This window comes from Anomalospiza imberbis, chromosome 1, assembly GCF_031753505.1.
Source record: "Anomalospiza imberbis isolate Cuckoo-Finch-1a 21T00152 chromosome 1, ASM3175350v1, whole genome shotgun sequence".
NCBI lineage: Eukaryota > Metazoa > Chordata > Aves > Passeriformes > Viduidae > Anomalospiza > Anomalospiza imberbis.
This window is the reverse complement of record NC_089681.1, coordinates 61,740,377-61,761,567: the sequence shown is the minus strand read 5'-3', so window position 1 is coordinate 61,761,567 and position 21,191 is coordinate 61,740,377. Positions and strand designations below refer to the sequence as shown.

Below are 21,191 nucleotides of genomic sequence, written 5' to 3'. Positions count from 1 at the left end.
CACTACAAAGACGTAATAGTAACAGTTTAATTTTGTGTGTTGCCTGGGGAGGCATTTGTGAATTCATGTAGAACACTATGTACTAAGACTTGCAGTAGCAAATGCTTTGTTCTTCGTCCAGATAATTTCTGCCGCAGAAACCCTGGCATTACATCCATCTAGCAAGATTGCAAAAGAAAATCTTGAGGTGTTCTGCGAGGCCTGGGAGTCTCAACTGAGTGACATGTCTCTGTTGTTAAGAGAAATCAACGATGTGTTTGAAGGAAGAAGAGGTAAGAAGGCTGTGTAGAAATAAAAAAATGTAACTTCAAATCTAAGAATTTTAAGTATGATTTAGGAAATTGTGTTTTCTTAAGAGTGGAGTGCAGTAAACAGTTCCACATCCTGTGGGATCTAGGTAGTAATACACAAATATGTTGGGTTTGTATAGATGTCAAATCAGGCTGCTTATTGGATTTTTTCAAATACAAGCAACCAAATATTTAAAGGCCTGATTTAAGATTAGCTATGCTTAATTTTTTGCACTGGGATTAGTTTTAGCAAAATCAAATGGAACTGTTCAAAGGACACAAAAGTGTTTGACACAGCTCTTTGCCAGCAGTGTCCAAATACAAGGGGTGTAGGGGTTTCACCCACCCCTCTTTTTTGGCTTGGACATATCATCAATTCATGACAGTCAAGATACAACTTGAATTGTGACGTGTTTAATTAATGTCCTGTGTTTGTGGAAAATACATATATACATATATGTTCTGTACTGTCAGCTTGCCTTGTATTCCCTTCATAATGTAGTGAATGTAGTTATTTGATTTTTAAACTGCTGTCCTTTCTCCTGGATGGAATTTCTGACGACTCTGCGCAATCTTGGGATATTTTCTCTGGTTGGTAAGTTTATTGGTATTTGTACAACATGTAGAAGAAAAGCTTGGAATCTTAAGGAAAAAAAAAATCTCTGTCTTCTTTTAGAATAGGGTAATTTACCTTCAAAATGGAAAGTATTTTGGTTTTCATTTTTATACCATGTAATTTTCTTTCAGATTATGTCTTTAGTGTAGCCTGTCATACTTCTAACAGTGACATGTTTGTTTCAGTCTTTAAGGTATAATTGCATACAGATAGAATGTAATATATAGTAATACTGAATGTCTTGTATTTTTAAGAAAATCGCTCAGGTTCAAAAGCTTAGATTTAGCTAAATATGGGTACTTAATTTTTTGTATCTAAGATACAGAAAATGTAAATCCTTATTCAGGTTAGATAACACTTCATCAATGATACAGTACTTCATCTTGCTATTGAGACCTCTTTTCATTTTCAGACTTTATTTTGTAGTTTAAATTTCTGTTCTTGATTTTTTGTGTAAGCAGTTCTTTACTGCCAGCATTTTGAGTAGAGTAGCAACCAATCATGGGGTGTAATATCTTAAATTGTTGCTGCTGGTTGGTGAATGAGTGTATGCCTGAGCCTCAGGACTTGTAAAAAGAAAACATCTGTTGAAATTGTGAGAGGGTTTACAATAATTGTGTATACTTTAGGTTATTGGCAGTTTGTGACTTTTGAGAAAAACGTGATTGTTATCCCAGCTGTTCTTCCACCTTGGTCTGAAATGCAACATAAATATGTGCAGCAGTCAGAGAGCCTGTTTATGGGTCTTTTAACTTTCAGACAATTTTTTGTTTGTTTGTTTTGGGAGCCAGGGTCAAACTTGCTTTCCTTAAAGAGAATATTTTTTAAAATGAAATGTAAATTATGCTATTATGCTGTTGTTAATTTGTTAGAATAAATTTGGAACCTTTAGGGCTGATCATGCAATATATAATATTTTTTCATATTCATACAATGGTCTAGCAACGTTGAATGATAAACTTTTTATATATTTATATCTATCTCTGTGTGTGTGCATACATATATATATAGATAGATAGATAGATAGATATAGATATTACAGTATTTAAAAGTAATAGGATGAGAATCATGCAGCCACAGCAAAGCATATCCTTGGCTCTCCAAACAAACTGTTATTGATGTCAGATGCCCAGCCTCCTCTGTAGTTAATAACTTTCTTTTGGAGCTGCTGATGGCAAATAACACATTTTCTATAAGGGGTATTTTCCACTTTCTTTAAAGCATCATTTCACAAGGGCAACCCAATGTCCTTGCTTGAAGGAGGGAAAGGAGAATGGGTAGGCGCTGCTCAGCAGGTTGGAGGTCATCATGAGTGATGCAGTGAAGACTTCTGTTGTTTGACATAACCACACAATGGTGTTCTTTTTAGTGTCTCTCATTTCCTCAGTCTTTCTTTCAGCATAAAACATTCTGATACCACCACTGGTAAGATACCGAGCATTGCCTGTGTTCTCCCTGTGGCCTTGGGTGTGTTAGATCTTGTATTGCTAAAACACTGTTAAGGAATCTCATTTTCCTTGTCACATGGCCCAGCCTAGTTAAGAGGCTTTCCTTTGAATCTATATTGTTTCATAGTACCCACCAATTATGTACTTAGAAGTAATTTTGTCTCTGATATCCACCTGTCTTCTACAAAGTTTTCCTCTCTGTTGTGGGCTAATCTGGTTTTGTTTGTTTATTTTCTCTTGTTGGACTTCAGAGTGACTCTTATTTAAAAAAAAAAAAAGGGGGAGGGGAAAAATCTCACCCAAATACCCCCACCTTTTTTCTACCAGAAAATACTCTGAAGTTACTTTGCCACTTCCAACATTTTTCTTCTCTGAGAAAACACAAGTAGGGATCTAGTAAATAAATGAAACGAACATATTTACTTGCTAAGAGATTATAGGAGTGGCATTCACAAACCTTTTGCCTCCAAACACTATGAAATTTCATAATATTTGATAAGGCTTTATTCTTCTTGTCATTCATGACACTTGTCTTAATGTTGAGGTTGGTAAAAGTGTCTTTATTTTACAGACTAAAATGTATCAAGTGCTTTATTCATAGTAAAATTGTGATTGTATGTAAGATGAGATAGAATTACAGTAAGAGGTATATTTTTTTTCTCCTCAGTTTAAAAACTTGTATTTTTGTACTACCAATTTAAATGTTTGGCTTTGTTAGAGAGTTCAGAATACAGCTTAAGATGCAAAAATTGAATGGTGACTAAATGTGCTGGACACATCAAATAAAAGAAGCATTTTTCGGATTACACTAGATTCACATTGTTTATACTCATTTCTTTATTTTCACGAGCAATTACATAGTTCCTTATCCAGTGGTTTTTTTTTCATAACATAAAATGAGGTATTTCTCATACTGAGGTTCCAAATGCACCTCAGGGAGCATGGATGGAGGAGCTGGATTCAGCTTGAAAGTGAAACAATATTTTACTCAATTTTAGTGAAATTATACCAGAACATGCCTAAATTGAAAAGGGCTTATTTAGGGTAGCAGGATTCACAGACACGATGGGGTGGGGGAAGTTGGTGAGCACACCACAGCTCAGTAACCTTCACCTGTATTTTGGAAATATTCCTGTGCTGTGCAGAACTGTAGAGCAAGGTAGACTTGTCCTTCTTTTGCTCAATCCTAAAACACTTTTTAATCCAGTGGTGAGGTGGCCCCTTCTCCACAGTGTTGGTGTGTCCAGGCTGGGGTGAGGAGAGTGACAGGCTCCTCGAGAGGGTGCCTCCTGCCAGGCATGGGAAGTTTGATTCTGCCCACAGAGGCATTGTTTGGTTCATTTCCATTTGATGCCTAACTCTGAGGCTCTTACACTTTGAGATGAACCACCTGACAAAAGTACCTTTCATCAATCCAGGCTGCTGGATGACAGCCAGTCTCTTTTTTCTAACGTTTTGGTTTGAACATGGTGGAGAAGAATGTAAATAAATAATCTTCTGATTTGCTGCCTTGTTACTGGGGTAAGAAGTGAGAAAATGGTTTCTGAAGATAACATACTTCTCTGTCCTCCTCTTTTGTTTTGACCACTTGATTTGAGAGGAGTTGAATGACCATGAGATTTCTGAACATCTGTAGGTAGTGTGTAGGTGATACAGATCAGAATTAGTAAGCTCAAATTCTAGGAAGAAGAGTGAAGCAGGCATGCTGCCATTCTCTCAGAGAAGAAGTGACATCAAAAGTAGGAATTAAAAGTAGAAATAGGAGTATTATGGAGGGAAAATCAGGATTGGAACTAGTATGAAGCAGAAAATTGGAAGACAGAATGAAATAATGAAAATTAATTTTAAGTGAAAAGAATAAAAAAGGAAAAACATGTTTCAGAAAACATATTAGGAAAAACAAAGGCAGAGTAAAATAAAAAGAAGACCATCATATGATGAAAAAAGCCTCTTGATATAATAGCAAAGATCTGACACACAAACTAAGGAAATGACATACCTAAAAAATTATATATGTATATTCTGTTAATGGAATCAAATAAAAGTCCTGTGATTACACTGATGGAATTAAGTATTTTCGGATTAAGTAGGATTATCTCTAACGTGAGTTGATCTGCTCCTTTGAAAGGCCTGGTATCTGTGGGTCCAGTGAAGTATGTTTTTTGTGTGCGTATTTTGTGATCTTTAGGGTTTTTTAAAAATGTTCCAAGAAATAGTTAGATCATTCTTCTGTTTGAATATGGTGAGCAACGAAACCTTGCTAAGCCAAATAACGGGAATTACTAGAAGAGCAAAGGCAATTTTTATTTTCTTACTTCTGTTTGCCACCACTTTCCATTTGGTTTCTGTAATTCTGAATGCTTGCCTTGTGTGTGCAAGTACTGTGTCATTGCAGTGAGCATTTTTATTCCATTTGTTATGTCAAAGCTTTCTGTGTTTGAACTTTTTAACAAGACACAACAAGTTTTTACATAGCTCCAAGGAGATCTTTTACGCTGCAGCATTTAAAATTGCAAGTTCACTTTTGTTCTTGGCATGTCTTACATGCCCTTTAGCTGATGTTTTGATGTATAGGATGTTGTAAATGACTTCTCATAATTTGTATTGGTCTTTAGGGAGAAATCTTGCTTGGATACATGTTTGGGCAATTAATAGCCGAATAACACTGCATTCTGAAAAAAAAAAGGTTATGCAGCTTGTGCCCTGTTAGCTCATTCATCTTTTGCAAAACTGCATAGGGGAAGGAAAAAGTGATCTTAGAAAGGAAGGTTCCATTTTTCGTATTTTTCAAGAGGGTTGAAGGACACTTGTTGGCATCATAAAACTGTAGGAGTCAGTTGCCTAGATACAGAGATTATGATCTTCCTGTTGTGTCAGGAGAAAAAGGGCATGCTTTCAAAAAATCCTGAATGCACAAAAGAACCCTCTTCTGAGGACTCAGAATGGAATTTCTCTAGGAGCTGATACAAGAGGAGGAATTAGCAATTGTATAGGCATTTGTTGGTTGTCCTTTGCTGTGATGCTGTACTGACATCCATTGTAGTAGCCCTTGGGTTTTAGTTGGTGGGGTTTTTTTGATTGTTTCTGGGGTTTTTGGCAATACCAAAAATGTCTTACTAGCTCTTAAGGTTTTTATTTATTTTAATTTGGTTTAGGAGACTTTCCTCTCATTTATCTATTGTAATAAATGTATGTCTTCATAGACTATTATGTCTTCTGATAATTGAAACTCTAATCTTAGGCTGTTAGCCCAAGCAGTTTTTCTACTTGAAAATAAAGTGTTTTTATCAATTTTTAGGTAACACCCAAAAAGGATTTTTTCTTTCTTAATTTGTTTTGCTCAAACTTGGAATATTGTAGGCTTCTGGCTATACAAGAAACAATTCAATAAGTGTGTAAAATGCTGTAGAACTTCCCTCTTCATAAAATACAGCACACATGGGATACGTATAGTACAGTACAACATGAGAGTTTTATTTGCATTACTTAGGAAAACCTGCCTAGGTATTTCTCACTAGTGGCACTGTCTACTCCAAATTTCAGACCATTCAACCCATGCCAAGAAAAGCCATACATGGAGCTACAATTTTATGTTCTGCATTTTCTGACAAAATGAGTGCATGTAGCTAGTGAGTCATTGTAGCTAGTGAGAGCGTTTCTTTACTTCCTTGTGAAATACATGCAAGGGACTAGAAATATTACTGAGGGAAGTGATCAGAGAAGCTTTCTTAATTGCCAGTTGCTAAAATCTGAGCAGTACGGAGCTCTTGGCCTGTCTCTGAAAGCATGAGACAGAGGATCTCCTGCAGTATTCAGAGAGGAGGAATTACAGGTAAGTAATTTGCTTTTATAGTACTGCAGTCTAAGGAAGGATGAAGTAAGGCATTTGACCCCACTGATTAAAATCTGTATATAAATTTTGGTATAAACCTGTGTGTTCTTCATAGGAGAGAAGCGTGTCTACCTATCACTGCCCAGACCAGGGGTAAGTTGCTTTTGGGTTTGTTGTGTTTACTTTGCATCTGTTGTTCTCTGTTTGACTTCTTTCCCTGTCACAACTTGATGGGGACATAACAATATCTTGGTAACATGCATCCTGACTAGATGGCTGACAGTAAAATATCAAAGTTTGTCAATTTATTAAGTCAATAATAAGCAGACTGAAGACAAATGTAACTAATTATGTGCTTTAATCACTTTGATTGTACGTAAACTTTAATTCCTGTTCATTAATTTTTTACCACATACTCTACTTTCATACTATATACTTAAAAAGTGCATTGTTACTATTAAAACAGTAGGAATATGGTGCAATATACTGAAAAAAGAAAAAAATAAATCATACTACCAAGACTTAACATTGTAGCCTGAGTTAACATATTTGGAACAAGGGCTCATGTTTGAGCCTGTTGTAGCCTCTTTAAATAATGGGTTCTTGTTTCTTTCTTTGATCTTAAGTGTGTTTAATGTAGAGAAAAAAGTTACACCAAGTACCCAGTTCTTAGGTGTGAGGTATTTAATATTGTTAGCTGATTATAATTGATATTACACTGTTTCTGAGAGCATCTGTGTGTTAGGAAGCCTCCTAAATCTTGTTAGTGTCATGTAATCAGTCATTTGATTCACTTACTCTGAACTGAATCTTTCCATGGGTAGGAAAAAGGGAAACAGTAGTATCAAAAGGTACAGTAAGCTCTAGCTTGTTTCTTTCTCTCCTTGCTTTCTTTCCTTAACCTATAGAGGAATTTCAGTTTGAAATGGTCCTCTGTCTCCATGTCTTCTGTTGTGCAATTCTACAGCTTCAAACACAATACAACATCTGCCCCTTAACGAAAAGAGAAAAGCTTTATAAATCCAATATTTATTAAAAAAAGTTTTATAAAGCGAATCTGTAGATTTAAATAGAATATGTTAGGCTGCATGAGCATGGGTGAATTTCACAGTTATGGAACTAAATACTGAAACTCGGGATAGGGTTTCTGTCCCTGACTCATTTGACTAAGACACATAGCTTCTGGATGTCATAATTTAGAGATTAAATATTTGAAGTCAGAGTCCCAATTATGGATTCATATGTTTTTAAAAATACGCTAATAAAAATTTTGTGGTCAGCATTTAAACAGTTCTGCTTTGTTGTTGTTTGAAAAGTTGCTGCTTTCTTTTTGAGTTTTGCAAGATACTTACCATTGTGGGGAGTTACAAATGCACAGTTTGAAAGTCAACAGGAAATGTAGATTGCATCCACAGGACACCAGAGTTTCTTCACAGAGTGACTTCTTTGCCTGGCTGATGCTCTGAGCTTTGGAACTGCCTCTCTTCCCGGTGCTGTTCCTCTCAGCAGAGCCTCTCCTCCCCCTGCTGCAACCACAGCTCTGCTGTGCCTGGCTGATGCCCACGCTGTCCCTGCACAGAGGCCACACTGTTCCTGCCAATCTAATTAGATCACATATTTTGTGACATCTGTTTAATTGCCACTGTGCTGTTTGCTGGTAATGAGTGGCACCCTAGACCATGCTGTAGATGAGGACCAGAGCAGCAGTGATGATTCATGTGTGTACTTAATGCATATTTTTTCTCTATAGTTAAAAGTGTTGAATCATGTTTTAAAAGCAGAATAACATATCTATTGATCTGTCTTTTAACAATAATACTATTCAAACAATGCAAGGAACACTAGAGTGGAGAAAACTGCAAAAATATTCTGAGCTTTCTTTAGTAATTTGTGAATGGAAAAACTTACTTGTTGTAACTAGTGCTGGTTTTCTTGAATACCCTTTACTCTGCAGCTTAAATATTTGCTACACCTTCTAGACCAAAGTTTGTGTTTACAAACAAATGTAGTTTGGTTTTGTCTTCCTTTCTTATTTTAAAACACTGCCTTGAAAACACCATTTCTGAAATTGCATTTCTAATATGCACTATAGTCAAATCACAATTAGGAGTTCAGTCCTTTGTGCTAAATGTTTCAAAATGAGATCAGCATTTCTAATACATAGGCAGAATTGCATTGTCTAATCTGGGTAGACATTCATAAGATTCAGAATATTTAAACATTTTTGGATAGGAAAAGAGAAATGGCAGAAAATTAAACTGAGCACTAAATTGCACTAGGAACTTCAGTATGAGTACTTTTGCTCAGATTCTTGAAGTGAGAAATGGAAATGGGACCAGAATCTCATTTCTGATGCTGTTCACAATGAACAGTGTTGTTTCTTAGGTTTTTTTTTTGTCCTGCATGCATAACTGAACCTAATTCGCCCAAGTACTCCCACTAATGAATAGCAGCAGTTTTTTTTCAGTTTTTCAGAATCTCAGACAAGGCCCTCGGTTGGGCACTGAGATGATCCAGCTTCCTCCTGAGCATCACACCTCTCCAAGTTATGACACCAACTTTGTACTGCAGTCCAGTGGTTTCTGAATGTGGACTGTGCCTCCCGCGTCTGGTGGTCTTGCTGGCTTTGCACAGTGACAGCACCAGCAGATGAAATTAAAGCCAAGAACAGCAAATAATTATGAAATAAATTATGAATTACTGCCTAAGTGTGTCATGCAGTTGGCAAGCACTGCCTTACCAGGTAGTCCACTCACATCAGTGCCACTAATTATTGTTTAATGCGAGCTCATATTTGGCTTGCAGCCAGACATATTTTGGATAGTTCATGACTTAAAAAAAGAAGGAAACCCATGAAAAGATGAGTGTCAGTATTTGCTTACAGCTGCTTCTCCAGAGTGACACAGAATAATGGGCTGCCTCCTCACACCAGTATTTGTATGGGTTGTAGCCTACATCAGCTTGCTATTAGCGAAATCAGCATCCCTGTTATATCAGTACCATCAGTGATAGAAAAATCAGTGCAGGAGTACTTGCTTAAGACTGTTCAGACCTGAGTATTATTGAGGATTTACAGGGTAAAGGGAAGAGACTGTACTGCATTAGGAAGTGGAGCCTGAGAACTGTGGAAAAGGTCTTTTCCTTACAAGTTCGGGGCATCTACACCTGCCATTTCAGGACAGACAGATCAGAAGAGGTTCTCAGTTTCTGCTGAGAAGTTTGTTTGAACCTCTGGAACTCTCCTGCAAAGTCTTTCTCTGAATATAGAGCTACCTCTTTTAAGATTTGCTAGTAAAATGATTACCAATTCCTTTTATTTAAAAATATTATTTTTTGTTTGAAACAGAAGCATAATGCAAATCTGAAAGCATTAAAGCCAGTCAAACTAGATACTGAGGTAAGATGCCATGGTTTTAGTAAAAAAAAACCTCCTTTCATATTTTTATCTCATCTGAAGAATATGTTTTTAAGTGCCATAAATATGGTTACCATTTACAGGAACAGGCGAAAATTGCAAAACTTGGATTAGAATTGCATCTGCTAACATCCGATGTGGATTCTGAGACAGAGAAATGGGAGGATCAGGAGAATGAGATTGTGCAACATGGGCAAGGGATGTCAAGTATGGCCTACTCCATGTATTTATTTACCAGGTAATTACACTGCATGAGACAAATTTTGGTGGGAAAAAGAGCATTAACAGTGTTTATAAGAAAGAACAAATTTTCACTTTCAGAGCATAATAATTGGGACCCATTTAGAAAGGAACTTGATTCTGTCTGTAGGCTTTATAAATTTTTGTAAATTTTTAAGCTGTTTTAAAAAACTCTGATTTTAAACCCCCCATTTGTTTTTAAAGGGCTAAACACCTGTTTTGTTGGAGAGCATCTATTTAAATGTCTCTTGAGTATGGAAGATATTTTAAGAAGTATGTTCATAAATACTTTGAAAATAAAGGGAATTAAATCATAAGTACCTGTAGATGAGATATAACTATAGATGGGAATTACTGATCCTTGTACTGAAAAGAGTTTATCTGAAATTTGCCTGTGTAATGTCAGCTTTCTTACTTGAAGAATTTAGGTTTGCTTGAGGTTTTTTTATCATAGTTGAGAATTTTTTGTTGTTACCTACTAGTCCAATAATACTCAGTATGCCAGAGATGTGGATTTCTAGTCTTGTTAATTCCCCAACAGTGCTGTAGCTACTGAGGTGTTTGTGTAATATTTTTAAATGCAGTTCCTGTAGGTAGTTATTGTTGTGCCTAGTATCTTCTGAAAGACTGATATTAACAGTTCACTGGTGTGAACTGTAAAATATTCAGTGGTAAGACTATAATTTTTGTTAAGTAGCAAGCAAAATAATCTGCAGTCTATAAATGGCATATCTTCTGCTTTTGTTATTTCCCACAGAGGAGAAGGACTTCTGAAAACTACTCAAGATTTATTTCATCAGGCAGAGGTATTTTTAACAAAATAGGACATAGACACTCTGAGTGAAGCCAAACAGGACCTTCAGTGTCTGATTCCTTACACATAAGTACAGTGTACCATGAATTGACCAGCAGCTGTAGATTTTGAGCAGCCTAACCCTGATACATATTCTGAAAGTGAACTTCCCAGTGTTGCAGTAGTAGCTTCAGACAGGATCATTACACTGATAGATTCCAGCTAGGAGGAGGGATAGCAAACTGGCATTATGGCAAATACAGTGGACTTCAACACATCTGTAGTATTTGTTGTATCACTGAGCTCAGTCCCTGGTAGTGTTAACAGGTACTAAATCCCAGTCTGAGCAGGATTTTCATGAGAAAGAAAGAAGGTAAAAACTTGCACGATGCAAACAGAAGGGCCCAAATGAAGTGATGTGGGATGCTATTTCCAGGATGCATACCTCTGTGTGTAACAGGAGACTGGTTAACTTTGAAAGGACAATAAACAAACAGGGCAGGTGTCATCACAAAACATTTGTGAGCTGCCACAGTACAAGAGATAATTGGAAGTTGGGGGTTTTGTTATATGTAAAGGGAAAACCTTTAAACTGTGCTTATCTGTGAGGATGGCAGTTTTTAGTGTAGCTTGTTATTTCAGAAGTCACTGCTGTAACTGCTGACTTGTGAATTATAGACGTATACCATTATTACAATTACTTCCTGATACTTTTTTACTTAAAAGCACATGATTAAAGCAGGAGGTAAGAAGCCTATCTCTATTGTGATTCATTTTGTTACATGCTTTCTCCTACTTTCAGATTTTTGCCACAGAGGGCACAAAGCTTGCTTCAGCTCTTCATGCTCTGTCTGATCAGGTGATGTATCTTATGACATCATTGATACTGCTTAGAAGTTGCTTGTGCTGTCTTCTCCCTTAACTTGACGTTGGAGTCTTTAACACAGAGTTATTTTGTCTTCCTGGATTACATACCAGGTACGTGATGATGACAAGCCTTTGCTTCTTTTGGAGGCTGAAAAACTCATCTCTCTGTGCAAGCAGCTCCAGGCAACAGCTAAAGCTTCTGCTCAGGGTAAAAGTGCTACATTTACAAAGGTAAGGTAAAAAATTATATATATTTCTCAAAGTCACACCTAACTTGTTTTGAAATAAAGTAATTTACTAATTTATGCTCCAGTTAAAATATGGAAGTAGGCTGCAGTAGAACTGTAATCCACTAGAATTCCATTCAGATAAACAGGAACTGTAATTAAATGTACCTCGGTATGGACTTCAGGGATCAAAATTTTAATGAAGGTAATACGTATTTCCACCACTGTAATAATTACTGTTACTGATGCTTAACATATATGTAACAAATTCCAAACCCCAACTCCACTACTGAAACACATTTGCTTCTCAGTAGGTAGCATCTACCCTGGACTGCAGAGATTTTTTTCTGATATTCATATTTGCTATAAATAACTACATAGACAGCTGCCATGAAAGTTTCATCACTGTTAACACAAGAAGTAGATCTGCAAACATCAGAGGGGATCAGTATTCCTGAACCAGCAGTGATCAGTGTGAGCAAGACCATTTCTATGCAGCTGGATATTTGTTTCCAATTGGCTGTGGAAAAGGTGTTTCAGTTTTACAGCAGGGTGTGAAACTGGCTAAAGCATACAAGCCACTCAGAACCAAACCCTGGGGTTACTGCATGGTTTGTTTTATACCCTCTAAATTAAAAGGGAACTCCAGTTTGTTTATAGAGTGATGTATCAGTACATAGCAGTAACAGGTTCTCAAATTAATGTCTGAGGGCTCAGACTTGTGACCGATGTTGAGTGTTAAGATTTAAGATAACTTTTAGTGTAACATTGAACTAAGGCTTAGATGATGCATGACTCTCTAAATCATGCTGGCAAGACATAAAACAAAATGAAAACCATGAAGAAATGTGATGATCCATGCTTAGATCGTAAGAGCTCCTTTCCAAGAAACTTCTGTTACTTTTTAATATAATAGTAGTAGTAGTTCATTCTCTTGGGATGTGTCTGCTCAAGTTGTGCTTAACAGAAGGGATGCTCTTGTTTTGCATGTACTATACAGAGAAGTTTAAAAAATGTAGGCAAACCCATTTGATAAGGAGATATTTTAACAGGAAACGTGTTACTTAACCCAGCTCAAAACAGATCATCTCATGCCAAAAACAACTTCCTAACACAAGTATTGAGTAAGAGGTATTACTCTACTATTAATTGTCTTCTTTAGGTTGATGCATGCATTCTGAAAACAAGGAATGTGATGACTCTGTTGTGTCAACTTCTTCCACTTTGTTGCAAATTACTGAGAAAGGTGAGTACTAGTTTAATCTGCACTATTTAAAAGTTCTGGGGTTTATTTGCTTGGGTTGGTTGGTTGTTTTTAAGAAATCTTTCTTATATACATACACAGAATAAAGTGGGAAATGGTTGTCTTAAGCCTGCTCCACCATGGAAAGAAGACAGAATACGAACTGGTACAAATGCACGTAGTCCAGAAAGAAGTGTGGAGACATTTGGCATCAAGTCTTTGGAAAATCACGTAACAAACATGACATTTTTAGACAGCAAGTAATCATAGCACTAAGAAATGCAGGAATTCCCATTTGAAAATAATACTTGCTGAAGTTTCAATACTGCTTTCATTTGTGGAAAGTCAAGCCAGGTTTATTTGATACAAAACTGTTGATCTTTGTCACATCTAATAGATGTCCCATTACTTAGCCATTAAAATACAAGCTAGTCTAAATGTTCTGTATTTTTATAATGTGAATGCCTTTCCTATGCTCACTATTGATACCAATTTTGTAATTAATGCTTCTGAATGTCTTAATAGATGTGTCAACCCAAAGATGCTGCTAGTAGACATTTTACGTAAAGACCCCTGTGCTGCATACGCTGTATGTTACACTACTGTTGAAGTCTGTAAACTCATCTCTGGCTTATTTCAGTCTATGTATTTGATAAAGCAGAATCAGGAATATAGTCTGAAAGGCTGTGGCCTGAAGCACTGAAATGTTACCTTAGTTACAAGTTATTCCTGCAATGAAGTAGTCCTAGGAAAAAAACCCTATTTCAATAGATGCACCCCTGAATTTTAATCTTGACAAGATTTATCTCCACAAAAAGTATATTTTTAAGTGATTAATAGTCTTGACTCAAACCCTTTTTCTTTTACCCTATTTGTAGATGGCAGTTGTTGCTTTCTTTTTTATTAAAACTTACTGAGCAGAATTTGAGTTGACTGTAGAACCACTGAAGTATTATGCAGACTGTACATTATGCCATTTAAAACTGAAGAAAATAGATACTGATTATTACAAAATTCTGTACAAAGGGAATTATTTGACTTCAGGATACCATGAAAATACAACTTGGTGTGAAATATGTATTTTCAAGTTTATCTTCTCTTTGTACACAGGCGTTTGTTGCATTTTTATTTTCCATTCACCTGTGTCAAACTCCATATTGTATTAGTTTAGCTAAATGACATGATAGCTAAATGCTATGATTTTTTTCTACATGTACTATGCTTGCATTAAGCAGAAGCAAAGCTGATTGTGGAACATAAATAATCTCCACCATGTCATTCTGAGCTTATTTAATAAACCTGAATTAAGATGGAATTCAGAGAAAAAGAAAAATTTTATGTCAAGTTTTTACAGAAATTTTAATTACAAACTATTTGAACTTGTTTATTCTTTTATGAATCAAGGAGTTTAGTTCCACTTTTAAAAACTGGCACTGGGCCTTTTCCGTACTATAAAACTCACAGTGTACAATAAACATCACTTATTTAGTATCAAACATAGATGGCAAGTGTAGATTTGATTTCATGAAGCAGAACTGCGGCGTTTCATCAAAACTTCCTCATACTCCTTCTGCGTCAGAAGTCCCTGAGTTATACTCTTGCTTTCTTCAAATTTGGGTAGAACCACGGCAATGTACCCCTCAGTTGATGGCTAAAAAGCAAGAATGAAGTTAGCAGTGAAATAAAAGCTGAAAAATAAAGAACAAGAAAGTGTCTTACCTTTTCTTGCAGAAGAGCAGGATTGCTGAGGATGTTCTCATTCACTTCAATCAGGCGCCCTCGTATGCAACTGCAAAAGTGTTCAGATTCTGTAGATGTGTGTGGTATGGCAAGGTAAGAAAAAAATGGGAAAAACCTTACCTGTAAATGGTGTATTCCTCTCCATCTGATGAAGATATCCTGCACAGAGGGGCAAGTTCTGTTAAAAACTGAGCTCCCTGCATTTGGAAAATAAACAAACATGTCTGTAGTTTTAATTACATAGGGCTTGTAAAAGTATTACCATCAGCAATACCTAAAAGGAAGGATGTGTGATAGTTACAGGTAATTCTCAGTTCCAGAGGTGTGCTTCCCTACAGAAGGGAAGATGCCAATTTACTTATGTGCACATATCAAATAAAAGCTTGTTACAAGCTTACAGAGTTAGTCATAATTAAGTTTCTTGCAGACTAGCAAACTTGTATGAGATTGAAGTCAGGGGGGAGAGGAGAGGAACAGCACCTTTGATTTTGGTGTTTGCTTACTTAAACTGCACCTTCAAAAACCCACCACACTGAACTGGCCCATCTACTATCTAGTCTCCAAATCCTTTACATCTTCTTGGAAATAAGTTTTTATTATTTCAGGGATGTTTATATCCCTCTGTACACTACCAAAAAAAATTACTAGAAGCAAGTGTGCTGTAGGAGCACTGCAAGACCCTGGTTGGGACAGGCAGACAGGCACCTCTTTGAGGAAGTCTAAATTCTTCAAGTGCAGAGGGGCTTGTTTTAAATGAAATACAGAAGTAACCTGTTGGGTTTCTATCCAAGGAAGGACAGAAAGATCTCAGGGAGTATGAGAGATTAAAATCAAAACTAAGGAAATCAAAAAGCCATACCCTTTTTGACTTTCCAGAGACCTTATTCTGAAGTCTGCTACAGTTTGCACTGATTTGGTAATTAATGTTTTTAATTGTTTTCCCACTTTGAAGAAGAGGGTGGGCTTCTGCCAAGGTGATGACACAGATTCTGCAAAAAAAAAAAAGAATACAATTATTCCACTGTAGTTGTAAGCCACAGCTTTGTGCTCTAAGCAAGTCCCACAACCTTCTCTGTCTATCTTATTTGACACCTACCATACCAAAGTGAACAAAAATGGCATTCTGTCCTAAAGCCACTCCCATGGAAAATGCTTCATTTTGAGATACCAGACTGGACTGTCAAAAGCCCTACACTTCATACTAAACAAAACCACTGCTTTTAAATAAGCCAGTGCTGTTCTATCTAACCAACCATGAGAGCATGGTTGGTTCATTTCAGCCAGTAGCTGAAGTAGGTACTTGGGCTAAGACAAGTAAAGCACAGTATACTTTTGTCACAAAATGTAAGACACAGCAGTGTTTCTCAACAGCTAAAGGCCCTTTGTGGTGAACAGCTGAGAAATCTTTTGGTGACCTGGGCCTTAGTTAACTTGTTGCTTGCACTTCATTTTTTTCTAAAGGAGGGTTATTTCTTACCAGGACACTGGACAGTTTGAGACGAGCCCAGCTGAAGAGACTAGGCCTGCCTGGCCTAGAACCATGCCTAATGCACAAGCATCAATTTGCCAGTAAATGAAGAGAGTGGAAGCTCTTCTGTTTGAGAGTATAAAATCTACAGGAAGCACCAGAATCAACAGAAGAGTGACTGCAGAGAAAACCAGGGCACAGAACCAGATCTCTCCCTGTGGATGCTCTATCCGTCTCCCCACACTCCTGGGGAGTTCTGGCTGCACAGCTCCCACAAGAGGGAGCTGGATCCTGGTGAACGCATCCAGCATGTCCTAGCAGCAAAGCTGCCTCCCTTCACCCCAGCCTCCTTCTAAGGGGAAGATAACAAATTATTTTTGAGCTATCACCTGATGGAGCTGAGACCTCGTAAAACAAAAAATCAAGGGACAACTTCTCACTGCCTAGGAACAGCAAACTAAGCCACAGCCCCAATGCATAGCAATGGTAAAATACAGAACATCTGACTAAGCTGCTGTGGAACCCAAGGGTCCTGATATTTCAGAATTCACAGTAGCAGAACAGTCTTCACAGACAGTTGAACAAATCAGTGGAATTTAAACTGCTGTTTATGCCAAACACCTGGGATTAGTAATCTTATATTAAGTATTCAGTACAAATGGAAGGGTGTCCTTCCTTGCTGTTACTGTCACACCTGTTATTTGAAGGTACACTAGTTTCCCTTTTGAAAGAAATGAGGAAGAACTGCAGGAAACAGCCACAGAGAAGCTCCAACTCCAAAGGCTGCAGCAAGGTGATGGTTCTGCCTTGTGCCAAGCATACCCTTCCTTTTACTCTGAATTCCTAGAGCAGGCCATAACTACTCACCGGGAACACAAATGCTGCCTCACCTTCCCTCAACCCATGAGCCACTGGCCCTGACAGTTTTTGTGTGGACAGTAGTTAGGTTCTGTTCTTCCCTCTGGAACTGAACACCCCAGAAATGCTCCCGCTGCCCTAAGAGGCTGCAGCAGGGGGAGGTAAGGTATGGAAGGAGACTCCACATCAGGTACAGGTTGATTTACTCCAAATAACTGGATATCCAGCTACATCCAAGCACAAGCAAGACACTTTTCCTATCTTGCCTTCACCATCCATCAGTGCACAAATGTACAGGAAAAAGCAATTAAGTTTTATCCAGAAAAAGCTGAATGTTTGTTCAAACGGAAGGATTTCTAAATCAAGTTAAACAGACTCCTTCAAAATGTCATTATGGAAAGGCCTTTTGGAACGTTTCTCTTCTACTGCTGATGATCACAGAATCAACTAGGTTAGAAAAGACCTCTGAAATAGACTGGGTCCAGCCTATGACCGAACACCACTGTGTCAACTAGAGTACGGCACTGAGCACCACATCCAGTCTTTCCATGAACACCCCAAGGGACGGTGCACGGGGCCCTTTCAGCAGGAGAGGGTGCAAGGGAGCGAGGGCAGCACCACGGACACTGCTGAGCAGTACGAGGGGGTGTGGGGGGCCGTCAGGGGGGAAGAGGCCAAGCCTCCCTGTTTCTCACTGGAGCAGTAATTAAAGGATGGGGAGGCCGATTTGTCCGGTGCTGTGTCCCAGGCCAAGCCTCTCCATGTCCCGGCTGCTGCAGCCACCGCCGCTCCCTCCGGGCGCAGGGCGAGGGCCGGCTCTGCGGCAGCGCCCTGGCCGAGCGCCGGCGCCCGGCGGGCAGAGGCGGACCCCGACTCCCGCCGGCCACTCGCCTGTTGGAGTGCTGCAGCACGCAGAAGTCCTCGCACGGCCGCCCCTTCACGTCTGCAAGAAGGGCACAAAGAGGAGTCAGGGCCCCGCCGCCGCCATCCCGGCCCGGCCCGGCCCCCGGCGGTACCTGGCTTGTACCAGCGTGTGAAGTACCGCTCGGCGCCGCCCGGCCCCGCCGCCCCCTCAGCCATGCCCGGCCCGGCGCGGCCCGCCCCGCCGGCGCGGCGCGATGACGGCGGGAGGGCGGCCCCGGCAGCGGCGGCCCCAGCCCGGCCCTCTCCCCGCCCCGGCACGGGAAACCCCGAGGAAACACAGTACTACCTGTTTTATTACCTGGTTTGGTTTTTTGTTCTTTCTTCTCGAGGCTATTGCATATTTCGCCGTATCTGCACCACTGAGAAAAACGCTCAGACGCCTGCGGTTTGGTTCAGTGGTTTATTTTCTCTAGCACACAGCAATACAGTAACAGCTACAGTGACCATATATATACACACACCGAAAACGTGCTTTAAATTAAAAAAAAAAAAAAAAAAAAAAAAAAAAAACCAAAAAACAACCAAAGTAAAACAACCCACATTCCATTAAAACATATTTCTGTTTTCTGCTCGTGGAAAACAGAACGACCCTGTTTTTCCACAGAGATTTTAACTGCACTGGCGTCTCAGTTCAGGCAGCAGGAGAGCCTCTGTGAATTCTATTTCAGCCTTTGAACTCACAGCCTGGGCTGTGTTTTATATAAACATAAAAGAGCTGCATTCCCACAACACACGTGGCATCACATTTAGACACGTGGTGTCTAAATGTAAAAAGGATGCAGAGAAAGTGTACCAGCACCTGATCCCCACAGGCCTGGCAGGGGAGAACTTGGAGAACCTCCACACCTTTGCTCTGACTCCTGCTGCCCAAAGTAACATGACACCTCTTCTGTACAAATACAGGCCAAAACAATTAGAAGAATATGTTACAGAAAAAACCCAAACCAAGATTTATTCCAGCACTGTTTGCCTATTCTGTTTACCCGCATCTAGCACAGGCACTAAGGCAGCTGTAAAAGCATAAAAATTAAGGTCTGTACCATTATTAAGCTACAGATGGATACACAAAACAGACACTTGCATTTATTATCCAGAGTAGCCAAGCACATTAAAAACTGCTGCAGAAAAATATACACATAAAAATAAAGGGCTACTTAGAGGCTCTGCCCCACCGGTTTGCCAAGTCTTGAGTATTTCCAACACGAGTAGACTGCAACAGATGCAGATTCTACTTTGTAAGGCCAACAAAGAGAAACAACAACAAAACAAACCAACCAACTCAAAACAAACAAAAAGAACAACCTACATTTTGTCATCCTGCCGATACAAAACTACAGCAAGTTTTAGTCTCACCTTCTCAGTTATCAGTTTGGACAGCTGCCTGTCATGGATGTTTCTCCATCAATGATTAAAGAGCACTGAATGGGTAGAATATGCTTGTGTACAGGGTAAAGACATTTCTGCCCAAATGCTCTAAAGGCAATTTTTTTTATTCTTGAATTAGCAATGGCTATTGATATGTGGATATTTTAATGTCAGTCAAGTACATAAAAACCAGCCAGTAACTCACTGGAAACACTGAAATTTGTAGATTTATCTCCATCATTTAGTCATTAATCTTAAAATCTCTTGAACAATAGTAGGCTACCTGCCCACTTCCTGTGTCATATCCAGATAAGAGAAATCCAGCTGAACTGGCAGCTATTATGGCTGTAGGCTAACAGAAACCAGCAGTGAAAAATTCAAAGCAAACTGAGCTCATCCAAGTCTGAAATCCCCCAGGACTACAGAGATGCCCGATTTCTGTAGCAGCCAGGATTGCAGTGCAGAAAGTGGATGAAGTGCACTGTATTTATGGAGTTTTCCCACACTACACATAAACACCACGTCCAAGCCCTAAAAAGCCTGCTAGGACACAGGGATGCATTAGGAGTGCTGAAGGAAGTATGCCTTTCTCAACCCCTGGCTTCAAAGGAGGCACAGAACAGGATTTCATCACTGTGAGCAGAAAAGTAAATATCAATCTTGCTAACCTGAGGAAAGGCTGAAGGAGGAAAAACTAATAGTCTACTGGCAGCAAAAACTCACGTGGTACCCATTTCTCAACTCATAAAACACCCTAAAACCTCTCAATTAATTGAAAACATCTATTTCTGAGGTCATAGAATGGTTCCTGGCTTTCATTGTATGACAGACCAACAAACTGTTTTAACCTGGCATACACAGTATTATCAAACATTTCTCTTGTTGTTCAAGCTTTTTATTCAGCTGATGATTTGAAGCAGTGGATCGGAAATAGGTTCTAATTGTTTACTTCTGGGATTTTTAAAGCTAGCTAGTAAGAGAGCATAATTCTGTTATTTATTCATCATTAAACAACTTTGACATGTTAACCTTCCCTGCGAATGCAGAATTTATTTTGCTATTGGATTTTTCAACCTTCTTCCTTCAGTGACATTCAGGGTGGTTAAACATATTAAGACTGTAGGCTTAAACTACATACTTAAGTATACACTTATTATCTTTAACACCTTGCTTCTCTAGATATGCTACCAAAGAAATTTCCTTATTTTGGATTTCTCAGCTTTAGGTCTTGCAAAAAATATAGCACAGGTTTGTGTGCAATCACACTGAACTAGAAGTAGGCAGCTCTCCCACTCAGCTCATTTTCCCAAAGTAAATCAACACTTTACTTCAGGAAGCTTTTGTAGGTAATGACTGTTTATCTCAGCCTGTAGCACTCCTCCCCCTTGATATCAAACAGGCTTTAGTACACCTTTGTCGCTTCAGGCAGTGTAAGTGGGATACAGCACTGCTTTTACAGTCTTTTTGATGGAATTTACATATCTTAAAGCTTTGGCAGTTTAAGAGCTGGACCTTTGTTGCTGATTTAAGGAACCAGTGAAGAGCAACTCATATCAGAACGGATGAAACAAATCAAACATCTGATGTAAACACTTAGAACATGGTTTTACATCAATTTGTTTGGAGTAGAAACCAACTGGAATATGACACAGGAATCCACAAGCTACTGAGAGAACCAGCACCACCACAAAGGACAGAACGGACTAATCTGCCTTTCCATATAAACCAGCTGGATGCAGAAGAGATGAGTTTTTACCAATAAACACATGCTAACTATTACATGTCTTGATCTGTTTTTATTTTGCTCACTGTGCTTTATATCCACTGATTTTAATTGTGCTAAAATAAAAACCACTGTTGTTTTA

The 21,191-nt window shown here is 38.6% G+C and overlaps 2 protein-coding genes across 3 annotated transcripts in view; one reads left to right on the top strand and one right to left on the bottom strand.

Moving 5' to 3' along the window:
- Positions 1–14,681, top strand: part of CTNNAL1 (catenin alpha like 1) — a 56,650-nt gene extending 41,969 nt beyond the window's left edge. For both annotated transcript variants that reach the window (XM_068194803.1, XM_068194813.1), the window contains exons 11-19: positions 122–272; positions 6,302–6,339; positions 9,533–9,583; positions 9,685–9,839; positions 10,599–10,647; positions 11,437–11,493; positions 11,613–11,732; positions 12,891–12,974; positions 13,074–14,681. In XM_068194803.1, the coding sequence (XP_068050904.1) occupies positions 122–272; positions 6,302–6,339; positions 9,533–9,583; positions 9,685–9,839; positions 10,599–10,647; positions 11,437–11,493; positions 11,613–11,732; positions 12,891–12,974; positions 13,074–13,235 (867 nt within the window). In that variant the 3' untranslated portion in view covers positions 13,236–14,681. The remainder of the gene's footprint in view (positions 1–121; positions 273–6,301; positions 6,340–9,532; positions 9,584–9,684; positions 9,840–10,598; positions 10,648–11,436; positions 11,494–11,612; positions 11,733–12,890; positions 12,975–13,073) is intronic.
- On the bottom strand, positions 14,329–18,166 carry ABITRAM (actin binding transcription modulator). Its single transcript, XM_068194823.1, has 6 exons — positions 18,054–18,166; positions 17,929–17,980; positions 15,571–15,700; positions 14,832–14,908; positions 14,691–14,760; positions 14,329–14,622 (listed from the first exon to the last, which is right to left on the bottom strand). The coding sequence occupies exons 1-6, from the start codon at positions 18,115–18,117 to the stop codon at positions 14,494–14,496; spliced, it is 522 nt and encodes a 173-aa protein (XP_068050924.1). The 5' UTR covers positions 18,118–18,166; the 3' UTR covers positions 14,329–14,493.
- Between the last annotated feature and the right edge of the window lie 3,025 nt (positions 18,167–21,191).

Bases quoted from the DNA above. Each gene is read 5' to 3' on its own strand.
- ABITRAM (XM_068194823.1), bottom strand. From the start codon at position 18,117: ATGGCTGAGGGGGCGGCGGGGCCGGGCGGCGCCGAGCGGTACTTCACA. The intron at 14,761-14,831 runs GTAAGGTTTTTC...ACACTTTTGCAG, and splicing joins GAGGAATACACCATTTACAG to TTGCATACGAGGGCGCCTGA. The intron at 14,623-14,690 runs GTAAGACACTTT...CTTGCTTTTTAG, and splicing joins CTGCTCTTCTGCAAGAAAAG to CCATCAACTGAGGGGTACAT.